At 37.4% G+C, this 20,803-nt stretch overlaps 1 protein-coding gene across 1 annotated transcript in view; it reads left to right on the plus strand.

The window, feature by feature from the left end:
* The first annotated feature begins 1,518 nt into the window (after positions 1-1,518).
* Positions 1,519-20,803, plus strand: part of LOC103506360 (uncharacterized protein KIAA1755-like) — a 25,582-nt gene continuing 6,297 nt past the window's right edge. Inside the window, exons 1-6 of the mRNA XM_026821432.1 lie at positions 1,519-1,642; positions 6,581-6,701; positions 10,317-10,542; positions 10,804-10,920; positions 16,059-16,315; positions 16,750-16,888. Coding sequence (XP_026677233.1) covers positions 1,621-1,642; positions 6,581-6,701; positions 10,317-10,542; positions 10,804-10,920; positions 16,059-16,315; positions 16,750-16,888 — 882 coding nt within the window. The 5' untranslated portion in view covers positions 1,519-1,620. The remainder of the gene's footprint in view (positions 1,643-6,580; positions 6,702-10,316; positions 10,543-10,803; positions 10,921-16,058; positions 16,316-16,749; positions 16,889-20,803) is intronic.

Raw genomic sequence — 20,803 nt, forward strand, 5'->3', positions numbered from 1 at the left:
AATGACACCATGGACAGCTTGGACACTCCCGTAAAACTTCGTGTGTACTTCGGTGTATGTTCTTTAGTTTCTTTCTGAAACAATTCAAACATGATTTTGATCTTGTGTGTTGGCTATCGTCACAAAGCGGCAAAGGTTTTTAGTCCGTCCTTCCTTTATTAAATTACAATAGTAATAATAAAAGATATAGGGACGGACTAATGTATTCGCTTCGGTTTCGTCTGTCTGTCTGTGTGTGGTGTGTCTGAAGGAATTCTTAACTTGTTAATCTGTTGATACTCGATGATAAATCATTGTGAATTATTATTTTATTCTAATTTGTGTCATTCTTTATGGTCACGAAATCGGTTGCCAAACTAGGGATTGGAGTTGTATGGAGGGGTCTGGAATTGTAGATGGATAAGCAGTTTATGATTTGATTAATGAGTCTCGCTTGAAAAAGTCCCACAATCCCACATGCATGTTTTTTGACCGTCATCTCCATCGGACTGAAATATACGCTGGTATTCCGAGCTTCGACTTTTTCTCTCCCCCCCCTTTTAACCGTGTATTTTGTTGAATTTAAAATTCTGTGTCATGTCATTTTTGAGGAAAATTTGAACATCAAAACGACATATTGATCACAGTAAAGCTGTCCACGAAGATTCTCCTAATCGACCTGTAGATTGTTACATGTCTTGTAGACTAGTGATTAGGTTTAATTCAAATCTATGAACTGCAAGTGTAGCTATTCAAGTAGTCACTGCTATAATATCTTATATGTATGCTGTTGCAAGTCAAAACCGTATCTTAGCCTTTTGCATTAACAGGTGAATTTCTTCTTTGATGTCGGAATCTCCGAAATGAATCTTCTCTGGAGCAACTTGGGATTTCGTTTCGGTGTTCTAGCGCTAGCCTATACGTTTTAACCTGAGAGGTCTTCACTTGTTGATTTAATTTCTAGAATGTAAGCATCTTCTTGTAACTATCCAGTCACATTAGTATTAGATTAGTAGTTAACTAGTCACTTGTAAATTTTAATCGGTATTAAAATGCCTTCTATGCCTGCCTATTCAGATCAAAACGACATATTGATCACAGTAAAGCTGTCCACGAAGATTCTCCTAATCGACCTGTAGATTGTTACATGTCTTGTAGACTAGTGACTAGGTTGAACTCAAATCTATGAACTTCAAGTGTATAGCTATTCACTGCTATAATATGTTATATGTATGCTGCTGTCAAGTCAAAACCGTATCTTAGCCTTTTGCATTAACAGGTGAATTTCTTCTTTGATGTCGGAATCTCCGAAATGAATCTTCTCTGGAGCAACTTGGGATTTCGTTTCGGTGTTCTAGCGCTAGCCTATAAGTTTTAACCTGAGAGGTCTTCACTTGTTGATTTTATTTCTAGAATGTAGGCATCTTCTTATAACTATCCAGTCACATTAGTATTAGATTAGTAGTTAACTAGTCACTTGTAAATTTTAATCGGTATTGCCTTCTATGCCTGCCTATTCAGTCTTCTGCTTGCTTTGATGATACTTGCATTAATGCATTGTGATCTTTTGTTTCAGGAGCGAGAAAACTGGATGACTTCAAATCGCCCACCTCAATATCAGAAATCCCGGAAAATCTGCTCATGTCTGGAATACACTTTCCTGGTAAGTACTTCTGTTTCCACTGTTTTGATAATATTTCCCGATAAATGGATGGGTGACTTAAAGGAATAAAGGGAGAACGGGCTCTAGTCTTGATTTTAAATCATTACATGAAAGTAAAATCAAAAATCCAATCAATAATAATAATAAACTGAATATTAAACAAATTAGGTAGGTAGGTACAGAAGTACTGATTTTCTTTAACCACAATCGAATAAACCGTTTTGAGATCTGTACATGTTCAGTGAGTGGGAGGTACTCTCTGGAGTGAATATGGAATTTCTCATTTAGATTACAAGTGTGCGTAACCCGGATGAAGCTGTGAGTAGGAAGTTCAATCATGACAACAATGAATACATCATTATCATGTCCCCTTTCATTTGAGCTGATACGGGTTAACGGGTGCGTGTCAGCATGTATAACTGCATCGACGGAACGCCCAAAATACTGTACCGAACAGTCGGAACACGTGGGATAGTAAGGATTTCATCTCGGACCTCCTTTGTTTGTTACTTAGGTGTCAACATAGGGGAAAGTAATAGATAGGGGATCACCTGATCAGTGTCCAATCAATAACTTTTGGTGATATGGCTCATTTGGGGTCGCAAGATCAAGGAATTCCTTTGAAATCGCATTCACTTTCAACGGATTTGGTGATTGTTGTAATTAAAATGTGTGATAATTGTGATATCGCATAATTATTATAATTCCTTTGAAATCGCATTCACTTTCAACGGATTTGGTGATTGTTGTAATTAAAATGTGTGATAATTGTGATATCGCATAATTATTACCACTAAAACTTTCTATTAGTCACCAAAAAATTTCCTAATGGTCAAAAGTTTCAGATAATAGACCACCTATTAACGACGATAGTCAAGCCTCAACTATCGATAGCGTTCGATAGTCAAAACTATCGATAGTTATCGATAGTTCTCCTCCTCTAGTCTCAGTAGCTCCTAGCTCAGTACACAGCTCTGTACATGAAAGTAAAATCAAAAATCAAATCAATAATAATAAACTGAATATTAAACAAATTAGGTAGGTAGGTACATAAGTACTGATTTTCTTTAACCACAATCGAATAAACTACGGGCTAAAAAATTCCCGGAGGGACGGACCCAGCTTGTTACTTTTTGTCGTCACTTCAGAACTTAGTGTCAAATGATGCCAGTGTGAACTTTGTAACAAACGTCTATATCCTACGAATACCTTCAATGTCTTTTTTCTTCACTTTAGACAGTTTGTATTGAAATAGCTTGCCAATATCCCATTGTTGTTATTGTTAAAGATGTTACTGACATTAATGCATCCGGTAGCTAATGTACGAAAAGGTGCCTTAATCAGTAGATACCTACTAGATCCGCTATAAAGGATTTTTTAAGCCCTACATTGACCGTCCGGTCCCTGGAAACTCAGCTACCTAATTTACCTATCAATTCTTTGACAGCTTCAGCTACTGGTTCTACGCAGTTTTATATCTCTGTCCAGATTCTTGTGTCTCAGTTAGAGGAGGAGAACTATCGATAGTCGGCGCCATCGATAGTTATCGATATTTTTCAAAAAACTATCGATAACTATCGATAGTTTTCGATAGTTTTTTTATTACATATTTCCCTTGTTTCGAAAGGTCTTATCCCCCGAAAAGACCAAACCTAACCTAATTTAAAGATTTATTAACTGTATACGTATTAATTTAGGTCACAGGGTTTTATTTCAACATTTTTTTTTAATTTTATTTTTTTTACAAAATATAATTTTTTTTTTCATAGATTTGTATACATCTATGTTTTTTTTTTACATTTTTTTTTGACACTTTTCACTTCTAAAACGACCAAAACAAACGAAAAATGTGCAGAAAAAAACTATCGATAGTCAAGCCTCAACTATCGATAGCGTTCGATAGTCAAAACTATCGATAGTTATCGATAGTTCTCCTCCTCTAGTCTCAGTAGCTCCTAGCTCAGTACACAGCTCTGTTAGTAGACATGACGTATCCTCACATCTTATCCGAGTAAGCGGATTTTGTCTTTTGTTTTCACCATATTATGTGTGTATTAGTCAATCATTAGTTCTATTGATATTACCTCCACTATACTCAACAATATCAACACTGTTGAACTAACAATGTGACGCCTGAACAGATTATTGTTGACGTGCTAATGTGTTGAAGAAAGTTATCAGAGAATACAATCAATGAAATGTGGAGAAATAAATAGGAGAAACAAAGAGAAAGAAAGTGGATTCACAAATTTTTCAAGTTCTAATGTAAACAAAACAACATAACTTAGTAGATACATAATTACTATATGGCTTTAAGTTTATTATTTATTTAAAGACTTGAATTAGGTATTTATCTTATCGACGTTTTTCCTGATTCCAAGTAAAGCTTTCTGCTATTTCGGGCTCTTTATCACATTTTTTTTTCTTACTTTTATTTATATGCTGGTTTATTTCTTGTTACTCTTCAGTGTATCTTTTGATTACATAATTATCCTCCTGTTAGTGCCTTACTAATCCTGCTAGACCTCGTAAGTATTTACACAAAAACTCGGTTTTGTTCTTCCGTTTTGGCATAGAAATATTACAGGCTTTGCGTATTCAAGTCTAAGGTTTTGAACACTCTTTGATTCATTGTGTCTAGGTATTGTTCCAAAAAATCTTGTTTCCTAATTCTAGCCATATTGGGCATTAGGTTGAAATTTCAAGCTATGAGTTTTTAGAAAACAAAAGTGAAAAGAACAAGTACAAATTTGAATAGTTACATAAAATTTACATGATGTTGATGTATTATGGGCAAAAGCAGCTTGAATTTTTTCTCCATCAACATAACACTAAATTTCACTTTCATTTCGGACTTAGATGTTCCGAGAGTAAACAAGCCCAATGAGCGGTGGGTGGTGCATATCAAACATTCTTCATTTACCTCACTTACAAAGCCTTGCCGATATTATCAAATCTTCGTTAATATCTATGCTCTTTTATTAATTATTTAAAAGAAATTTCAATTTGTTAATATTTGACAGTTACAAATCGTTGCAAAGTTAAAAGTTTGAGACCCGGCGAGTATTGGAAGTACTATCGCTTTACTGACATGGAGTTTGTAATGTTACTTGCTCAGAAATGAGTGAAACTTGCTTGCCTCGGAAGAAGAGCTTTGGAAAGATGCAATGTACTCGTCAAGCTAGAAAAAAAAGCCTCGTGTGGAAAATACCAACTTGTCTCCAAGACATTTATAAAATCACATGTCAGTTTTCTTCAGTACAAACTCTAACGCAACTAAACGTTCCTGCGTAATCAAATCTTCATTGTTTGTACAAAAATGGAGCCGTCCAAATCAAAGCGATCTCACACATTGTGTGTTCTACTTCACATGGTGATCTACGATCTAGCAGTCATCTATTTCTATGAAGCCAATGTCATTAGCACCAGCACAAATAAAACAGAGAGGTATCCAACAAGCACTAATTACTAAAGTGCAGAAAAGAAAGACCGATGCAAGATACTAATTGCGGACTGGAATCGCTGCGCCGTTTGTGTCTTATTGGTGGAGAAAAGTAAGATTTCCTCCAAAGAACGGAAGGTCCCTATTTGTCAGAATGTTCTAGAAGAAGTTGTAAGATGTCTATGATGTCAAAATTTATAAGCTTTTATTGAGAAGGGTAAGTAGTCCTTCAAGAGATTTTATTCTTTAGTTCAATAATTGAGTACGGTACGGAGATAATGAGAAATTATCAGAGTTTTATCAAAGTCACCAAACATCAATCATTCATTTTTTTGCCTCGGATTTCGCAATCGGAATTCCATTTCACTTTTTCATTCTGTCTAATCAGTCTTCATAAATAGATGAGATGATATTTAGTAGAGTTAAATAATGCGAAAAAAATTCAAAAGATTAAACTCGATCTGGTCTCCCAATTAGGAGGTATCTCGTATCTACAAATAAAATTGAAAAAATCCCAAACTTGTTTTGATTTACTTCTTCCAATCCCAAGTAGGTTAGGCCATTCATTAAGCGGTACTAGTTCTTTATTGTTTGACTTAACCTGTTGGAAGGTCTTGTGCGAATATTTGGCTCTCTAAATATGCTCTTCGTCAGAATGCGCATAGAAGTAGCTCCAATAACAAGAGAAACAAAAGTTTAACTTTCTGATATCATCCATACCCACCCAAATCCTTTCCATTAAGAACATTTACCAATTTTGTAATTCAATGTTTGAAATTGTCATTTCGATGTGACATACGTGGAGAGTAACAGCTAATGAACGGGTTAAAATAAAATACTTTTGATTTCAGCTATTGCAAAATTAAAAGTGAAAACAAAATCTCCATTCAGATATGTAGATGTACGTTGTTGTAGCATTGAAATCTCAAACAGCTTTTGCTTTTGTTCTTTGCGGCAGTCCGGTCCGTAGCCGCGACATTTCGAAATCTGAAAGTGATTCTCTTCTGGCCATTTTATTGATAGTAATGATGGGATCTGTGATCTCATTAATCTTGAGAAGACTCTCATTTATCAAAATAATGAAATTCGTTAAAATTTCATATATGGAGAAGAATTTCCTGTTATGAATCAAGGACATTGGATATTTGAAAATTTTAGCTACTGGTTATGTGTTGCTTTCATATTCATTTTGTTTTGTACTTTGATAACATGATAACACTAGAAAAGAAGTGGGACCGGACGGGGTACCTTTTAAAGATTTTCAAATTAGCACCAATGAACTCGAAGAGAGTGTACCGAAACATTTGAATCATTTGATTTTCATTAGTACTTCAATGATAGGGAGAAGATAGTCTATCTATCTTTCTGATAAACTTTGCTTTCTGATGTGCGTTTGATTTACGGATGAGTATGTGAGATTCTTCATCGGACTCGTCCAGGTATCATCATTAACCTCAATTGTTATTTTCTAAAGGCTTCTTTCTCATTTGTTTCAGGTATCCACGACACCAGTGGACGTTCAGTGATAGTGTACGATGCAGCAACAGTCGCCAAATCCTGTCTAGACCCGGCTGACATCGGGAAAGTCATTCTCTACTATGTGTCGCTTCCTGTCAGGTAAGCCATCAGCCATCACTTTTGTTATCCATTAACTTGTTGCCAGGTGCATTAAATGGACCAATATAAGGATCAATCGTATCCATGTACGTACTCGTACATGGTTTGTATCCGGATGAGTAATCATTTGACCAATCTTGTGCTGCTGACTTTTCCCCCCATCACTCAGGCCGGGTGAAGTTAATATGAGGAGGCGGGTAGCTTGTCACCAAACGAAGGTAAAGTCCCTATCACCAATAACAGTTATAACCTTAGCAGTTATGTTATGCAGTTGTGTGGTTATTCCTGGAATTCCCTTATTACTGACTCTAAAATGAAATCTGCAGTTGTGGAGTTATTCCTTTGATTCCCTTATCACTGACTCCTAAATATTCATCCTATAGTTTCTCATATTGTAATCTTCTCGTCCTTCTTATCACCTAATGAATAACAGGTAAGAATTGTAAGGAGGGACTGTCACGGAGTTATCTTGTTTTGAGATCTGTACATGTTCAGTGAGTGGGAGGTACTCTCTGGAGTGAATATGGAATTTCTCATTTAGATTACAAGTGTGCGTAACGATTTCAAATAAAAGGTTCTGTTGAAATCCAGTGCTTAATCATTCCTGTACTAGAGAGGAATGTATGTGTCTATCTTGTGGTAAAAATATGGTAAGAGTCCAGAGTTTGTCTAATTATATCCAGAGTGTGTTTCTAATAATATGGAAGAGTTATTCAACGTCTTATTTATTTATGCTAAATCTTACATGGAGGTCTATACAAACATAATTATTACTTTACATGGTCTTCCACTCGTATCTATTAGACAAAATGTCAGCAGTCAGCAAATTTCAAAATCAAATGCTCGATTTCTTTGAACTCAGTTCGATTTATTTGAAGTCAAACATAATTATGTAGATCTGATACATCCTATCAGTAATGGGAAAGAAAACCAAGTCAAGTTGCTGGATTGGTGATGGTGTGGTACTCATTCTGATTGTTTCGGTCTCATTCACCTAATAGCCGAGAACTACTTGATAATTATCACAGTCCTCATTCTTTATATCAACTAGAACTGAAATAATGCACCATTTCCATGCATATGCATATTGGATGCAAGTCTCTTATGCACAGACATACACTCTATTACTCACTATTTGTATAATTACGGCTATTCTCTCATCATCAGCAGAATAGTCTTTATAAAGGATATCCGTACAGAAATAATAACCAGGTAAACTCCATATGGTAACAAATACCATATAGCGAGAATGTTATTAATTATGATGCTTGTTCGAAAATTCTCACGTTTGCCAAGTCTTCCAGGTTTTGAGACACACATTTGAAAGCTCATTTCTTAGAAAAAATCCAAGTTGTAATAAAGGTGTCGAAGTGAGACTCAAGGTAGAAACACACTACCATCACACCAAGTCATGTGAGCTCATGGGGAGTCAGAAAGATGTAGTTCAAAGTTTTCCCCGTAATATTGTAATTAAGTTCGTTCAGAACAGCTAAACTACTATCACGTCAGTCTCCATCCATTGAATGTCTTTCTACCTACCCTGGAAGGATAGAGAGAGAGGGAAGGAGGGAGAGAGAAAGAGAGGGAATATGTTACAAGACGTCCTCCCCTTCTATCAGCTTGTTGAGGGCTGTCGGCAAAAGTGCCCTAAGGTATCAAACGGATTAACTTTTGAAAATATCATAAAACTACAAAAGTTTCATGTATAGGTAAACTTCGTCTGATTATACTAAAGTTTTAAGACTCCCGAGTCAATTAAGTTTGGATAGGTACTAAAGAATGTTTAAATGGAACCATAAAATAGAGAATAGAGTGTAGCGGCACCTAAAGGCACTAGCCTAGGTCCACGAAAGGTGACGACCGAGTTGCCTATAATCCCCACTTGACATGGTAGCCCAAATATGAAGCTAGTGGAATCTAGTCGCGCTTCCACTACCGGTTGTCAGTAGTGGAATTGAAAGTGATCTAGAAATCAGAGAATCCCCGAGCTAATTAAGAAAACAATGAAAGGAAAAAGAGTTGGCTTTGAAAGTCATTTGGTCAAACATGTTTGAGACTGGAACTCTGACCAACCAGAGATGACCGTGACTTGGTTTCCGGGAATTCGGATACAATAACCTGTCATGTACTCGTCATATTACTTTTGTGTACTTCTTGTACAGGGTACAGCGAAACCTATTGTCTGCCTGCTCATTTGGAAGATCTAATTCAAGATAGCTTTCTTGAATTTCTTGTGAAACTGAAGAGAGATTCAGGTAGACTTGGTAACCCCGAGTCAAGAGTGAAACCAAATAATTCCAAATGTATCAAGCGGAAATCAAAGTAATTTTGAAGTTATAGGTAGTTTGACTTTCAGCATTTCAGTTCCAACTCTGTACTTTAATCCCGGTGCAGTAGACTAGTAGGTGTAAGGAGAAATAGGGTCCAGGATTCATATTGATTGTGAACTCTGTCCAGTCAAAAGTTACAAGCTACCATGGGGATTTTAGGGCAATTAGGATGCACTGTACTGCATTCGGAGCAACTCTGTAGACAAAAAGCTCGTGATTCCAATTAGGAGATGAAATTCAGAACAGAAAACTTGAAACAACTGATTTGTAAACAAAACATGTAAAGTGATTTGTAAACATTTTAGGAACACATCCTGCGTCTTGAACTATGCATTTTTTGTTCACCATTTTGTTTTCGTACCAGTCAGTGTACTTCTTCTGAAAAAAAAAAAGAAAATTTTATTGTTTTAATGGTTCTAAACCAACATGAATTAAACCAGGTAGAATGAGACAAAAATGGAAAATAATAAGCACTTGTAGGTAATTTTGGTGACGCATTAGGTCACATGGGTTATTTCCATTTAGTGGTAAACAAAATAATGGTCCATATGATGTTGGTGCATACCAATTTACCAAATATGAAGAGATGACTAATATTGACTCTCTGATTTTGGGTCCTACATACTCCCATACATAAGAACCCAAGGTATCCAAATTGAATTGTAAACAATGCATTTCTCAACGAAATATTCTATGAATCTTCAGCAAATGTGAACATCATGGTCACGATGAAAGTGAATTTAATGTTTCGACAAAAAAAGAAAGAAGTTCTAGTGAAACATAAATATTACGAGAGAAAGAACAATGGAGAAACCAGGGGATTAGATGGAAACACACATGAGGATTAAGGTTTAGGTGACAGCCAAAGTGATCTATGTGAGATTTCGATCGTTAGGTGAGAGTGAATCTTGGTGCTGTTGAGTAAACAATGTCTTATCGAATGTAAAATAGAACAATACGAGTAAACCTCACTATAAGTTTCTGAAATGTGTTACTCCTACTCCTTATGAGTGTTGATTGAACTGTTCATGACTATGTGATTGAACTGTTCATGACCATGTAATTGAACAAGTTCTTCCTGATAATAATTATTTTTGCAGTTCGTAAACACTCTTATGAATCAAATCTGTCTTTCTTCGTAATTAGGAAATACGTGTAGAAAATTTTCTTGGTTTTCTGAGGTGATATGAAGGAAATTTCTACCGTAGACCGAACTAGTTTCTTCTTAACACCTCAAGAAACCACACACAGCAAATGTTAACATTTATTTTCTTTCCATTTGCAGACCGGAAAGGACCAAGCATGGCGTGACCCTGTTAGTCCTGTCAGGACTGCCTGGAGACTCCACCTATGACCATCTGGACAGGGCACTTCTGTTTCTGGAGTCCAAAGTCCACATCGCCTCTCTCCTGGTGTGGAGGAAGATATCTTCGGGGCCTCGAGTTACCGAGGCTCATCGACAAAGACTGCAAAGATCCAACTCAAATGTGTTACCAAATTCCAAAATCGAGGTAATTACCGCGTCATCGCGCAGCTGAAGACTTCAGCTGAACACGCAGCTGAAGCGTAAAGACTTACTGGGGTCCCTAAATCAAAGTGACACTATTTTTCAAGACACTTTATTTTGAACTCAACCAACAGCTGATCAAAAACATTTGAGGTGTTAAGACTTTAGGAGTAGTTTCAGTTTGCTTCAATGGAATTATAGGAAATCTTATCGTATGTACCATAGGCTATTTCTATTTGAGAATTTGTCATCTTTCTGTTTTCAGTACCATGTGTTAGACGACATCGATGGACTCCGGCATTTTCTAGACGAAGAACAAACCCCAGCAGAGTGTGGGGGACCCACCTCACATGACCAGCTGGAGTGGGTCGAGTTCTATAAGGTAAGACATTTGAACGGATATCCCCTAGGACCTAGGAATAGGAAGTCTTTGACTAATATACGGTGCTTCAAATGATGAGATTGTATCAACATAGTCCCAATTTTGTTTCTGATGATAAAGACTGAGGTGTGTTCTAAGCTATTACTCAATAGCCTGCATATGTTGAAAACAATACACTGAGAAAGAGGAGAACTATTTTGAACTTGTGGAATTTTATTATTTCTTATCAGATTGACAAACTTGTCTCGGATAGCAGCAGAAATAACTTTCCTCATTATCGTTCCACGTATCCGAACTATGCCACTGCATGTGGGTAATTTGAATACACAATTAAATGCATTCCATGCCGTTCACAACTAATTTCTCCTATTATAATAGTTGATTATTCACGCTGAGGAGAGTTTTAATTTGTCCAAGATTTATCTCCCGACTCGGAAGAACCTCACAATGTCCAGTTTTCCGTGAGAATTGTCCATTTAAGCCACGGAGTCTCAGAGATGTACATAAATATTTTTATGTAAACATTTGTTTCTTTGAAAATTTATCGTTGAATCTATAATATGGAATTTATCGTAGAAATGTCTTCCCTTTATTTCTTCATTGATTGTGGACTTGTGAGAGAACCTTTTTTCCTATTTCCTGCACTCCGCAGGGTATCTGAATGCCACCTGTCGTCTAGAACTCAGGGCTAGCTCTCCACGAATAGACCATTCTCTCTAGAAGTTCTCAGTGTCTTAGCACCCCCTGCTAAGTCTACAAATGTCCTAGGCACGGTGTTTTGTGTGTTTATTGCGTCATTAATATTGATTTGATCACTTCCAGGTAATTTTACGCGTACAGTTGTCTGCTTACTGCTTCGTGAGAATTGCAGTCAAGTTCATTGGTCAAATGCAGTCAACTCCTAACAGCCTCCTTATCAATTTACCAAAGGGTTCATTAGGCCATTGAGATTTGCAAAAAGTAAAAACTGACTGGTTAGTTTTGCTCAAATATGAGTATTTTGATGAAAATCCTTCAATTCTTATTGGTAGATTCTTAAAAAGTACTTGGAATTTTTCAATTAAAGAATATTTCCTCAAAGAATATTTCTTCTACCTCGGGGTTCTTCTGCACCTATACCTCGAATAGTAAAGATTATCTTGGAAGATATGAGATCCAGCACCAGCTTGTATATTTCTTTAACTAGGAGGTATTTTCTGTATTGTTTCAAATAGATTTTCGTTTTCAAAATGACCCCCTCAGACCCGACTACTAATTGCTTTTTCTTCACATTTATCTTGTGTTTGGGGTTTTTAATTTGGTGCTGGTGGAACCATGTCGGCTCCTCCTAAACGCATTTATCTCGTCTCGTAATCACTGTTCACAAGGTATACCGACGGTTTATCTTATTTTGAAACAAGGGTAAAGAACCTCTGAGGGCTGCATAAATTATCTATCAATTATACCGTTTAGAGAACAACTTCGAGGATAAAAATTAGAGGCTAAGAGGTCCCTCAGAAAGAATACTACAGGCTTAGAGGTCCTTCAGAAAGACTAGCTCTGATACTTTTGTTTGAAACCCATACTGCATAAATTATCTATCAATTATACCGTTTAGAGAACAACTTCAAGGATAAAGACTAGAGGCTAAGAGGTCCCTCAGAAAGAATACTACAGGCTTAGAGGTCCTTCAGAAAGACTAGCTCTGATACTTTTGTTTGAAACCCATTTTTGACACCAAGAACACCATCTAGGTTTTGTTTTAGATCTAGGATTAGCGAGATTTTAAGTGGATAATTTCCATGTAAACTTTAGGGTTCATTCGACTTTTAATTTTCTCCTTGAATATTTTCAAAGTACATAATTTTCTCGATATTTTCATCGCATTTAATAATACTTGTTTCCACCTTTTGAGTAAAATAGAGACTTCATTAGATATTTAGGACATTCCAGGATTTCCAAGAAAGAAATACTCAAGAACATTGACCAACCCAAGTCTAATCCCGCTTCTTGTTTCATTGAAAGTTTTTCCATTATTAACTGTCCTCTCATAAGCTTCTACGACTTCATATACTATGTCGCCAACATAATCTTGGTGTGGCTTTCCTCGTATGTTAGCCCAGGGGAGTACCACCCCCTGTTGTAGGATAGATTTCCGGCAGTTTTTATTTTTCCACATTAAATCCTAATTAGCTATTACATTTATTAATACTTGTTTCCACCTTTTGAGTAAAACAGAGACTTCATTAGATATTTAGGACATTCCAGGATTTCCAGGAAAGAAATACTTAAGAGCATTGACCAAGCCAAGTCTAAACCCGCTTCTTGTTTCATTGAAAGTTTCTCCATTATTAACTGTCCTCTCATAAGCTTCTACGACTTCATATACTATGTCGCCAACATAATCTTGGTGTGGCTTTTCTCGTATGTTAGCCCAGGGGAGTACCACCCCCTGTTGTAGGATAGATTTCCGGCAGTTTTTATTTTTCCACATTAAATCCTAATTAGCCTCCAGGGGTTTGGAATCCTATATCGCCCTTGATTGAACGCCCACTGTAAGCTCGTGCTAAAGTAAACTATTTTCGAGCATGCAATTTGATTAATAGCTTGGAAAGTCATTAATTTGATTCTTTGTCAGCAACCGGTAGTTGGTCTTTCTTTCCATTTAATAAGAACCACAGTAGTTTGGGTTTGTACATTTCTTTCCATGATGATTTTGAAACAGAAAGCTCCTCTGGTCGTCCCTAAGTCTTTTTCAGAGGATAAGTAAATTCGACTGCACTAACGGACTTCAGCCTTATACAATGATTAAACATTGAAATGACTGCACCTGCATACTTAAATTTCAAGTCCATACCAAAGCGACATTCTGATTTCTTTTCCAACTTAATGACAAATTCTTCGCAAGAATAATTACTGAATGCTATTGACCAATGTTACCCTGTATAGGAATCAGCATAGGCACTTAGGCACAAGCTCTTACCCTGATTGTTGATCTCTAATGTCCATGTACCTGTTACCTGCGCCATTGTGAAATCAGAAATTACTTTCAGCAAATCGCACGCATAGCTCGCAGACATTTTCGCGAGAACTCCCCGGTACTTGCAACACAAAGCAATGATATAAATCAGATATTAGATTAGATCCGAGCCTTCGATAGTGTTATGAATGAAAACGGTAGAACCCACGGTGAAATGAGAAGTCTACCGGGTAGCGAAATCGAAACAGTAACCCGGGCTTCGAACTATGAAAACGAAAACCAGGTTGCAGCACCTTTTCAGGAACTGGAAGTTATACAAAGTTGATTTTCAATGCTATGGCGGAAAAAGCTTACCCGATTTTTTTGTTACCCTCTTACGCCCGACCTAACCACAGAGGGATTTCAGTTAATCCCGAGTTTAAGAAGTACTGGCCTGTGTATATCAAATGGGTGACGTAAAAGAAAACCATCGACACTGTGTTAGATTCGTATAAGCCTAACTTATCTTTTGGGGCTGTTTGCGCCTACACCTAAGCCACTGTGTTAACTCTCAGTGGTAACAGAGGGATTTCAGTTAATCCTGAGTTTAAGAAGTACTGGCCTGTGTATATCAAATGGGTGACGTAAAAGAAAACCAACGACACTGTGTTAGATTCGTATAAGCCTAACTTATCTTTTGGGGCTGTTTGCGCCTACACCTAAGCCACTGTGTTAACTCTCAGTGGTGAAATCGGCATTAGTACCTATTAGATCCCATTTATGAATCAATATTCATTTATTGAGGAAACATAACTGCCCGATTGCTCCGAGTCACCCAGTACATTTGCACCAAATGGGTAATTTAACACAATGAATCCATTTGAGATACCCACACACGAAATTCACAAGTCAGAGATATTTATCAATTTATATTGCACACTGAATATCCTCCGGGTAGAACTTGAAGCCAAGATCAAGTTCAATACTACTACAGTGCTTACTGGGTGGTACAAATGAGTGACAGTGACGTGACGGTCGCTGGATTTGTTTGTTTCATATTCTGTGCATTACTAGATTTCAAGATAATTTTGAGAACTATAGTCCTAATCCAGTTCATTATCTCAATAAATAAAATTAGAGAACCTTTTGAATTTTTAATACAAACATAGAAAAAGATAAAATTTGTCACATTCCATCCTGATTCAAAATGGCGGCGGTTCAAAGTTATGCCGCGCTAATCCCGTACAAAGGACGGGTCAACCACTAACCACTAGTGTGTTTATATTTACAAAAGATATTTTCAATAATGACCATCTGTTCTGTGTTTTACTCAATGGGTTACTCGGTAGGTACAAATTAATTTGGTTCCCTTTTTTCCTGGTCACCCCCTCTCATTTGAGACGTCCTCAAATGTGTGGTTGGCATGGGTGTTCTTTAATATCAGACTCATGAGATAACAGCCAATATGACCAGCTATAACACCCATCGTTCTTGTAACACCTCATAATGCCAAGAGGCAGAGTGGATGTCGGTATAAAGTAATTAGGCGATAAGACCACTTGACAAGCGATATGAAGAGCTCGTTATTCATAAATAAACATGTTGAACTTCTAGGGGATATCAGATTCAATGATAGTCAATTTTGCAGGAGACTATCGGTTATATGTTCTAGAACACGGACCAGTCAGACTGTGGGGGAGGTTGCTAATATTGAGGAAGGAATTAATTTACAAGAAGAAGTTACTACTTCTTCTTGTTATTGGAACAGTTCTATATTCTCTAACAATATGGGATTGAGTTTCCTACAGTGCATCAACCTCTCAAGTTTTGTTCAATTTTCTGTTTTGAAGTACGTTTTACTACAACCTTGACTTGTCTGGAGGTTACAAAGGGTTTATGATGCTTTAAAGAGAAAGCATATGTTCTCATGATGGTTGACTACGGTTTGGGACGGGCCAAGTAATCTTGGCTAAAGACCATCAACCCCCACGTTTTACTACAAAATTGACTTGTTGTCTGGAGGTTACAAAGGGTTTATCATGCTTTAAAGAGAAAGCATATGTTCTCATGATGGTTGACTACGGTTTGGGACGGGCCAAGTAATCTTGGCTAAAGACCATCAACCCCCTTCGATGCAGCTACACCGCTACAACAACAACAACATTGACTTAACCGCTCTTCACCCTTTTCTGTATTTCAGGAGTACGAGCCGTTTCTGTCGCAGTGTCACAGCTGTGGCCGTTCCCTAGTCACGACATTGAGTGACATTCGTGACGTCACTGCGTCACATGATCCCGATGACGTCACAACAAATCGTCGCTCGCTGGTAGCGTCACATCGTGCTATAAATCGGGTGCTATCGGACGCAGCGTTGTGTAAACTGAGACGTGATGGTCATCGGACACTGACGCAGTTGGAGGAGCGCGCTCATTGGTTACCGTATAGCGAAGACGTCAAGTATGTTAACAAGAGATTTTCAATAAAGGGCAAAACTATCATAGAATAGCCAGAGATTTTCGGTGTGGGGGGGGGGATCAAATTGAAAATTTTCTTATACAAATCAAATCTTCACCAACAAACTATCACCACCGAAGAAAATAACAAACGAATCATAGGGATATAAGGGACTCACAAAGTTTAGGGGCATTCAAGATCTCCCTGGTGAAATATCTTGAAGGCTCACAGTGAAAGAAAAATTTAGTGGTTGGGTGGAAGAGCTCCTCCAGGAGAACTTTGCCACTTAAAGCCGTAAAAAAAAATCTACTCTTATACCCGCAGAATTTGTGTCGAGAGGGCAGACCGTCTCTTCGCAGAAGTAGAAAGAGGGGCCAAACGCTTGGAGCAGCTGTGTCGCACTTAAAGCCGTAAAAAATCTATTCTTATACCCGCAGAATTTGTGTCGAGAGGGCAGACCGTCTCTTCGCAGAAGTAGAAAGAGGGGCCAAACGCTTGGAGCAGCTGTGTCAAAAGAGGAAGGAGAAAATACGCGAACAGCAGAGACTGAAAGCTTTGCACACGGAAACTACAGAGGTAAGTGTAAAAGGCCCTTTCGTCTCTGCATGATGGTTCTTGATGTACTGGGCTAGAAAGCCGGCTGTATTACATTTACAATTTTGCATACATCCATTTCATCAAAATTGAAATTTGATATCAGTGGCTTTTGAAAATAGTTTGTTCGATTTTTTTTTTTTTTTTTTTTTTTTTTTTTTTTCCCATAATAATTCACGTTGATATATTTTTATTGTCAGTGGACATTAATATGGCACTTGTACCAACAGTAGCACTCAGCTAATGCAGTAAACGCATAGGATTTAATTATTGAATTTTTGAAAATGGTGCTGAAATTTGAAAATGTTGAGTAAAGAGTTGATAGGCAGAATCAAATATCGTTTTGAGATGCTAACAAGGAGGTGGCTCCTTTGTATCTTACTTGTGAATTCATTTCATTGTTCTCAAGAGCTGGATGACCGGTCATCCTTGTTAAATATAATTGGCATTTGGTCCTGCCAGGAATAAAACCCGAACCTCCTCAAGGCCAGTCTGACTTCCACGGAGGTTACTTATTGATATTGAAACTATTTCTCTATTGACAGTATTTTCTATTTGTGATTTATTGATCTTATCATCTGATGTATAGCATTGCAGTTCTAGCTACCCGTATATTGACTCGGATACAGAATTATAGCATGGTTAATGGTAATGGTGTAATGAATTCATCTTAACTTACTGATCTATTGGAACCGTAGAATCAAATTGATTTAATTGAATGTAATCAGTGGTCTAATGGTTTAAAGCTACTTCATGTTTACCTTTTCTGTTTAAGTTAAGCGGTTTTTAAATGCCTGTGTCTCCAAGCTATTGACTGCTGATGATAACTATTCTGTATCTTTCCAGTGCAAGATATCGTGTTTAAAGACGTGTGGGTTTGGAATGTTTTAGGTAGGTAGGTACCCAGTAATGGATGAAAGTGTTGTTGTTCAGTATTGTACCTTGTAATGTATGCTCTTATACAGTAAAATCTATTTGATACATACTCAGAAAGACTAGGTATCTTACAAATCTTTTGGAAATGGTCAACTAACAGAAAAAATTTGTGTAAATTATGGTTTAATAAGATTACAATCATTGTAAAGAGGTAGGTAAACAATATTTGCGAAACTTAAGCTACCCTGGTAGTCCGTGTAAATAAAAGAGAAGTCTGCAGTTAAAGAAGTTGCAATGAGAAGTAATAAAGAGGGGCATAAATTAAAGCTCCAAGTCCTAGTTATGGCTAACATTATAGAAAATCTATTCTCAGCAGTCAGTAGCTCTTGATTAATTCCTCCAACGATTCTGAAACTAAATAATTTTCAAGTTTAAAATCATGTTATAATTTTAACCTCGTTCAACCTGGTTTTTCTAATAGACCGCTTTCTATTTCATTATACACAAATACAAGTGCTTGAGGAAATACTTTCGAAAATAATAACTAAACAGATATATTGGTATAACGATGAAGAAAAAGATGTACCAAACCAAGTACATACCTATGTCGTTTGTAGGTATAATTAGAACTATGTTATTTGTTATTATATTGAATAGATAGATTGGATGGAATCTTTCAGTATTTAATCTTACCAACCACATTATTTCTGCGTAATCAGTCACCAAGTTTTAAAAAATTATCCAAAAAATCACCGTGTCCAAGGGAATTCAGAGCCTAACCGTCTGCTTTATAAGAAAGAGTAAATATGTCCAAGATGTATCAATAGTCATAATTTTCTACAACGATTCCTTGCGTGCAAAAACATGTGCAAAAGTTTCTTAATGACGCGCTTTGCTGATCTCTTTTCAGTTCTCTTGAGTTGCCCATTTCTTGTTTGGACCAAACTACCTCCCTAATGGCATTCATTAATAACATTAATGCCATTAGTACGTCTACTCGAAATGCATTAGTCCGATTTTCCCAGGTTGTTAAACATACAGGCAATCAATTTTCATGATGGAATGAATCACTTATTGCGTGCACATACGTAACTGGGCGAGAGACAGAAATGGTTCAAGTCCTGTTATCTGGGGAACGCAAAGTTTTGCACTGCCAATCCAATGAGAGCTATATTAAGCCAAGATCTGCTTTACATTGACAGTAATAACACTTCATCTTTTTCTTTTTTCTTTTTTTTTATCATCTTAGTTGTTACAGTAAGTATTTCTAATTTGTTTTCCCTATGTGTATGATTGGAGTTTGAGATGCTCTACTCGGTCGCCCAGATTAATCGACAAATCTAAAACATAGTTGGTGTCCCAGGTCAGTGGAGGATGTGAGACATGAGGTCAAAACTAAGGGCATATGTAATTAGCCTAGCACGAGCTCATTTCTGTGGCCCGTAAAAGCCCGCGAAGGCCCGTGTAGAAGGTCCCACCTGTGGGTTAAATTTTTACCTTTGCGGCCAGCCAACTCTCTTCCTTGGTCTCTTGTGGCCCTCGGGTGTGCAAAGGTTGGACAACCCTGGCCTAGTGCAAAACATCACTTCGTTGGTCTTCAAAAATCAGATCTTTCTAGGTTGATAACATCTATACCTACTAGTCAGCAAAATTTTGTCAGAGCCCTCGTCCTAATACCGGTGTATGAGCACTGAACTGAAGTATTTGTTGTGGTTTCGGTTTATCCATCAGTATCCCTACTTATTCATATCTGTGAGCCTGTTCCCGTAAAAACCGTGATACTTATAATACTTCTTGCTACACCGTATTAGCCGAAACCATTAGACATACACAAAACCATAATAGTAAAATTTCCACCAGGTTCAAAGACTTGCCTGGTCTCTACCAGAAGGCCCAATAAATGGTTCCAATCTTTATATTGTTTTTATTATGCTAATCCTTGTCATTACCTGGGAATTTACCCCCGTACCTGACCAGAAACGGTAGAAGTACCTGGGCCTTATTTTCTTGGACTTCTCTACCCTCTCCTGTTGATACTTGTCCATTCCCGTTCTAAGAGTTTCAAGTTACACTCATGTCAAATGTGTTAAATCCATGATTTGCAGGCTTTCTGATTACCTGTATGATTCCCTTGTGTGCATTCGGTTAAGAGTTCTCAAGTCTGTCTGTGGTCTCATGTCAGATCTTGATAAAGTGGATCCCGTCATTGGAGGTGGCTTGTTACTTTTGGTGTCTATAGTTTACTGCCGGTGTTTCACGATCGTCAATTGTTGGTATACCAACGTTCTAGTCCAAATTGACACTTATGTACAACTTTTGACCAATAATAAGGGTGGTGCCACCTTCGACGGGCAAAAAGTAACTAAGATTTGGACCTAACCGCGAAAGTCCCGTGTAACCACTAACTATACGCCTTGGTTACCTTTGTTAAAGTAGCCTGAGGAATTCAAACAAATCTACCTCCTAATACATAGTGGCGACCATACACATCCCAATTTTTTTCACTAGGAAGGTGAAATTTTTCCCGAAGTATACCGAACCTAAGGTATTCGACCTGGAGGTTCTGATTAATTAGAACTACGTAGTTTGTGCTTTATTGGCACTCGTTCTGTTACAACTCTACGGTCTCGTTACAGAGTTATTATAAGCATTAGTGGTAATACTCGTAATACGTTTGTTGTTTTTGTTTACTGAGCTTGGGCAAATCCAACATTTAATGTCAGCCAACACAATCCGTAAACATGACGACATGACGTTCCTAGAGACCACGGTACAATCTTGAATTTACACGACGTGAAACTTTTTGTATTATATGATGTTACACTTGAGAAGAAGGAGGTTCATCTGCGCATCTGCATCCAATCGAAAAGACACCACATACCATTCGATGCCATTTGAAAGGTAGCCTGCAAAAGTGTCGTAAACAGCTTCATTCGAGACCATTCACTGCCTTAAACCAATGTGCTACCGGATCTGTTTTGTTCTTAATACTCTTCCCTCTTTTTTATGGAGGTTCTTTAC

This window comes from Diaphorina citri, unplaced genomic scaffold (genome assembly GCF_000475195.1).
Source record: "Diaphorina citri unplaced genomic scaffold, Diaci psyllid genome assembly version 1.1 scaffold230, whole genome shotgun sequence".
Classification (NCBI taxonomy): domain Eukaryota; kingdom Metazoa; phylum Arthropoda; class Insecta; order Hemiptera; family Psyllidae; genus Diaphorina; species Diaphorina citri.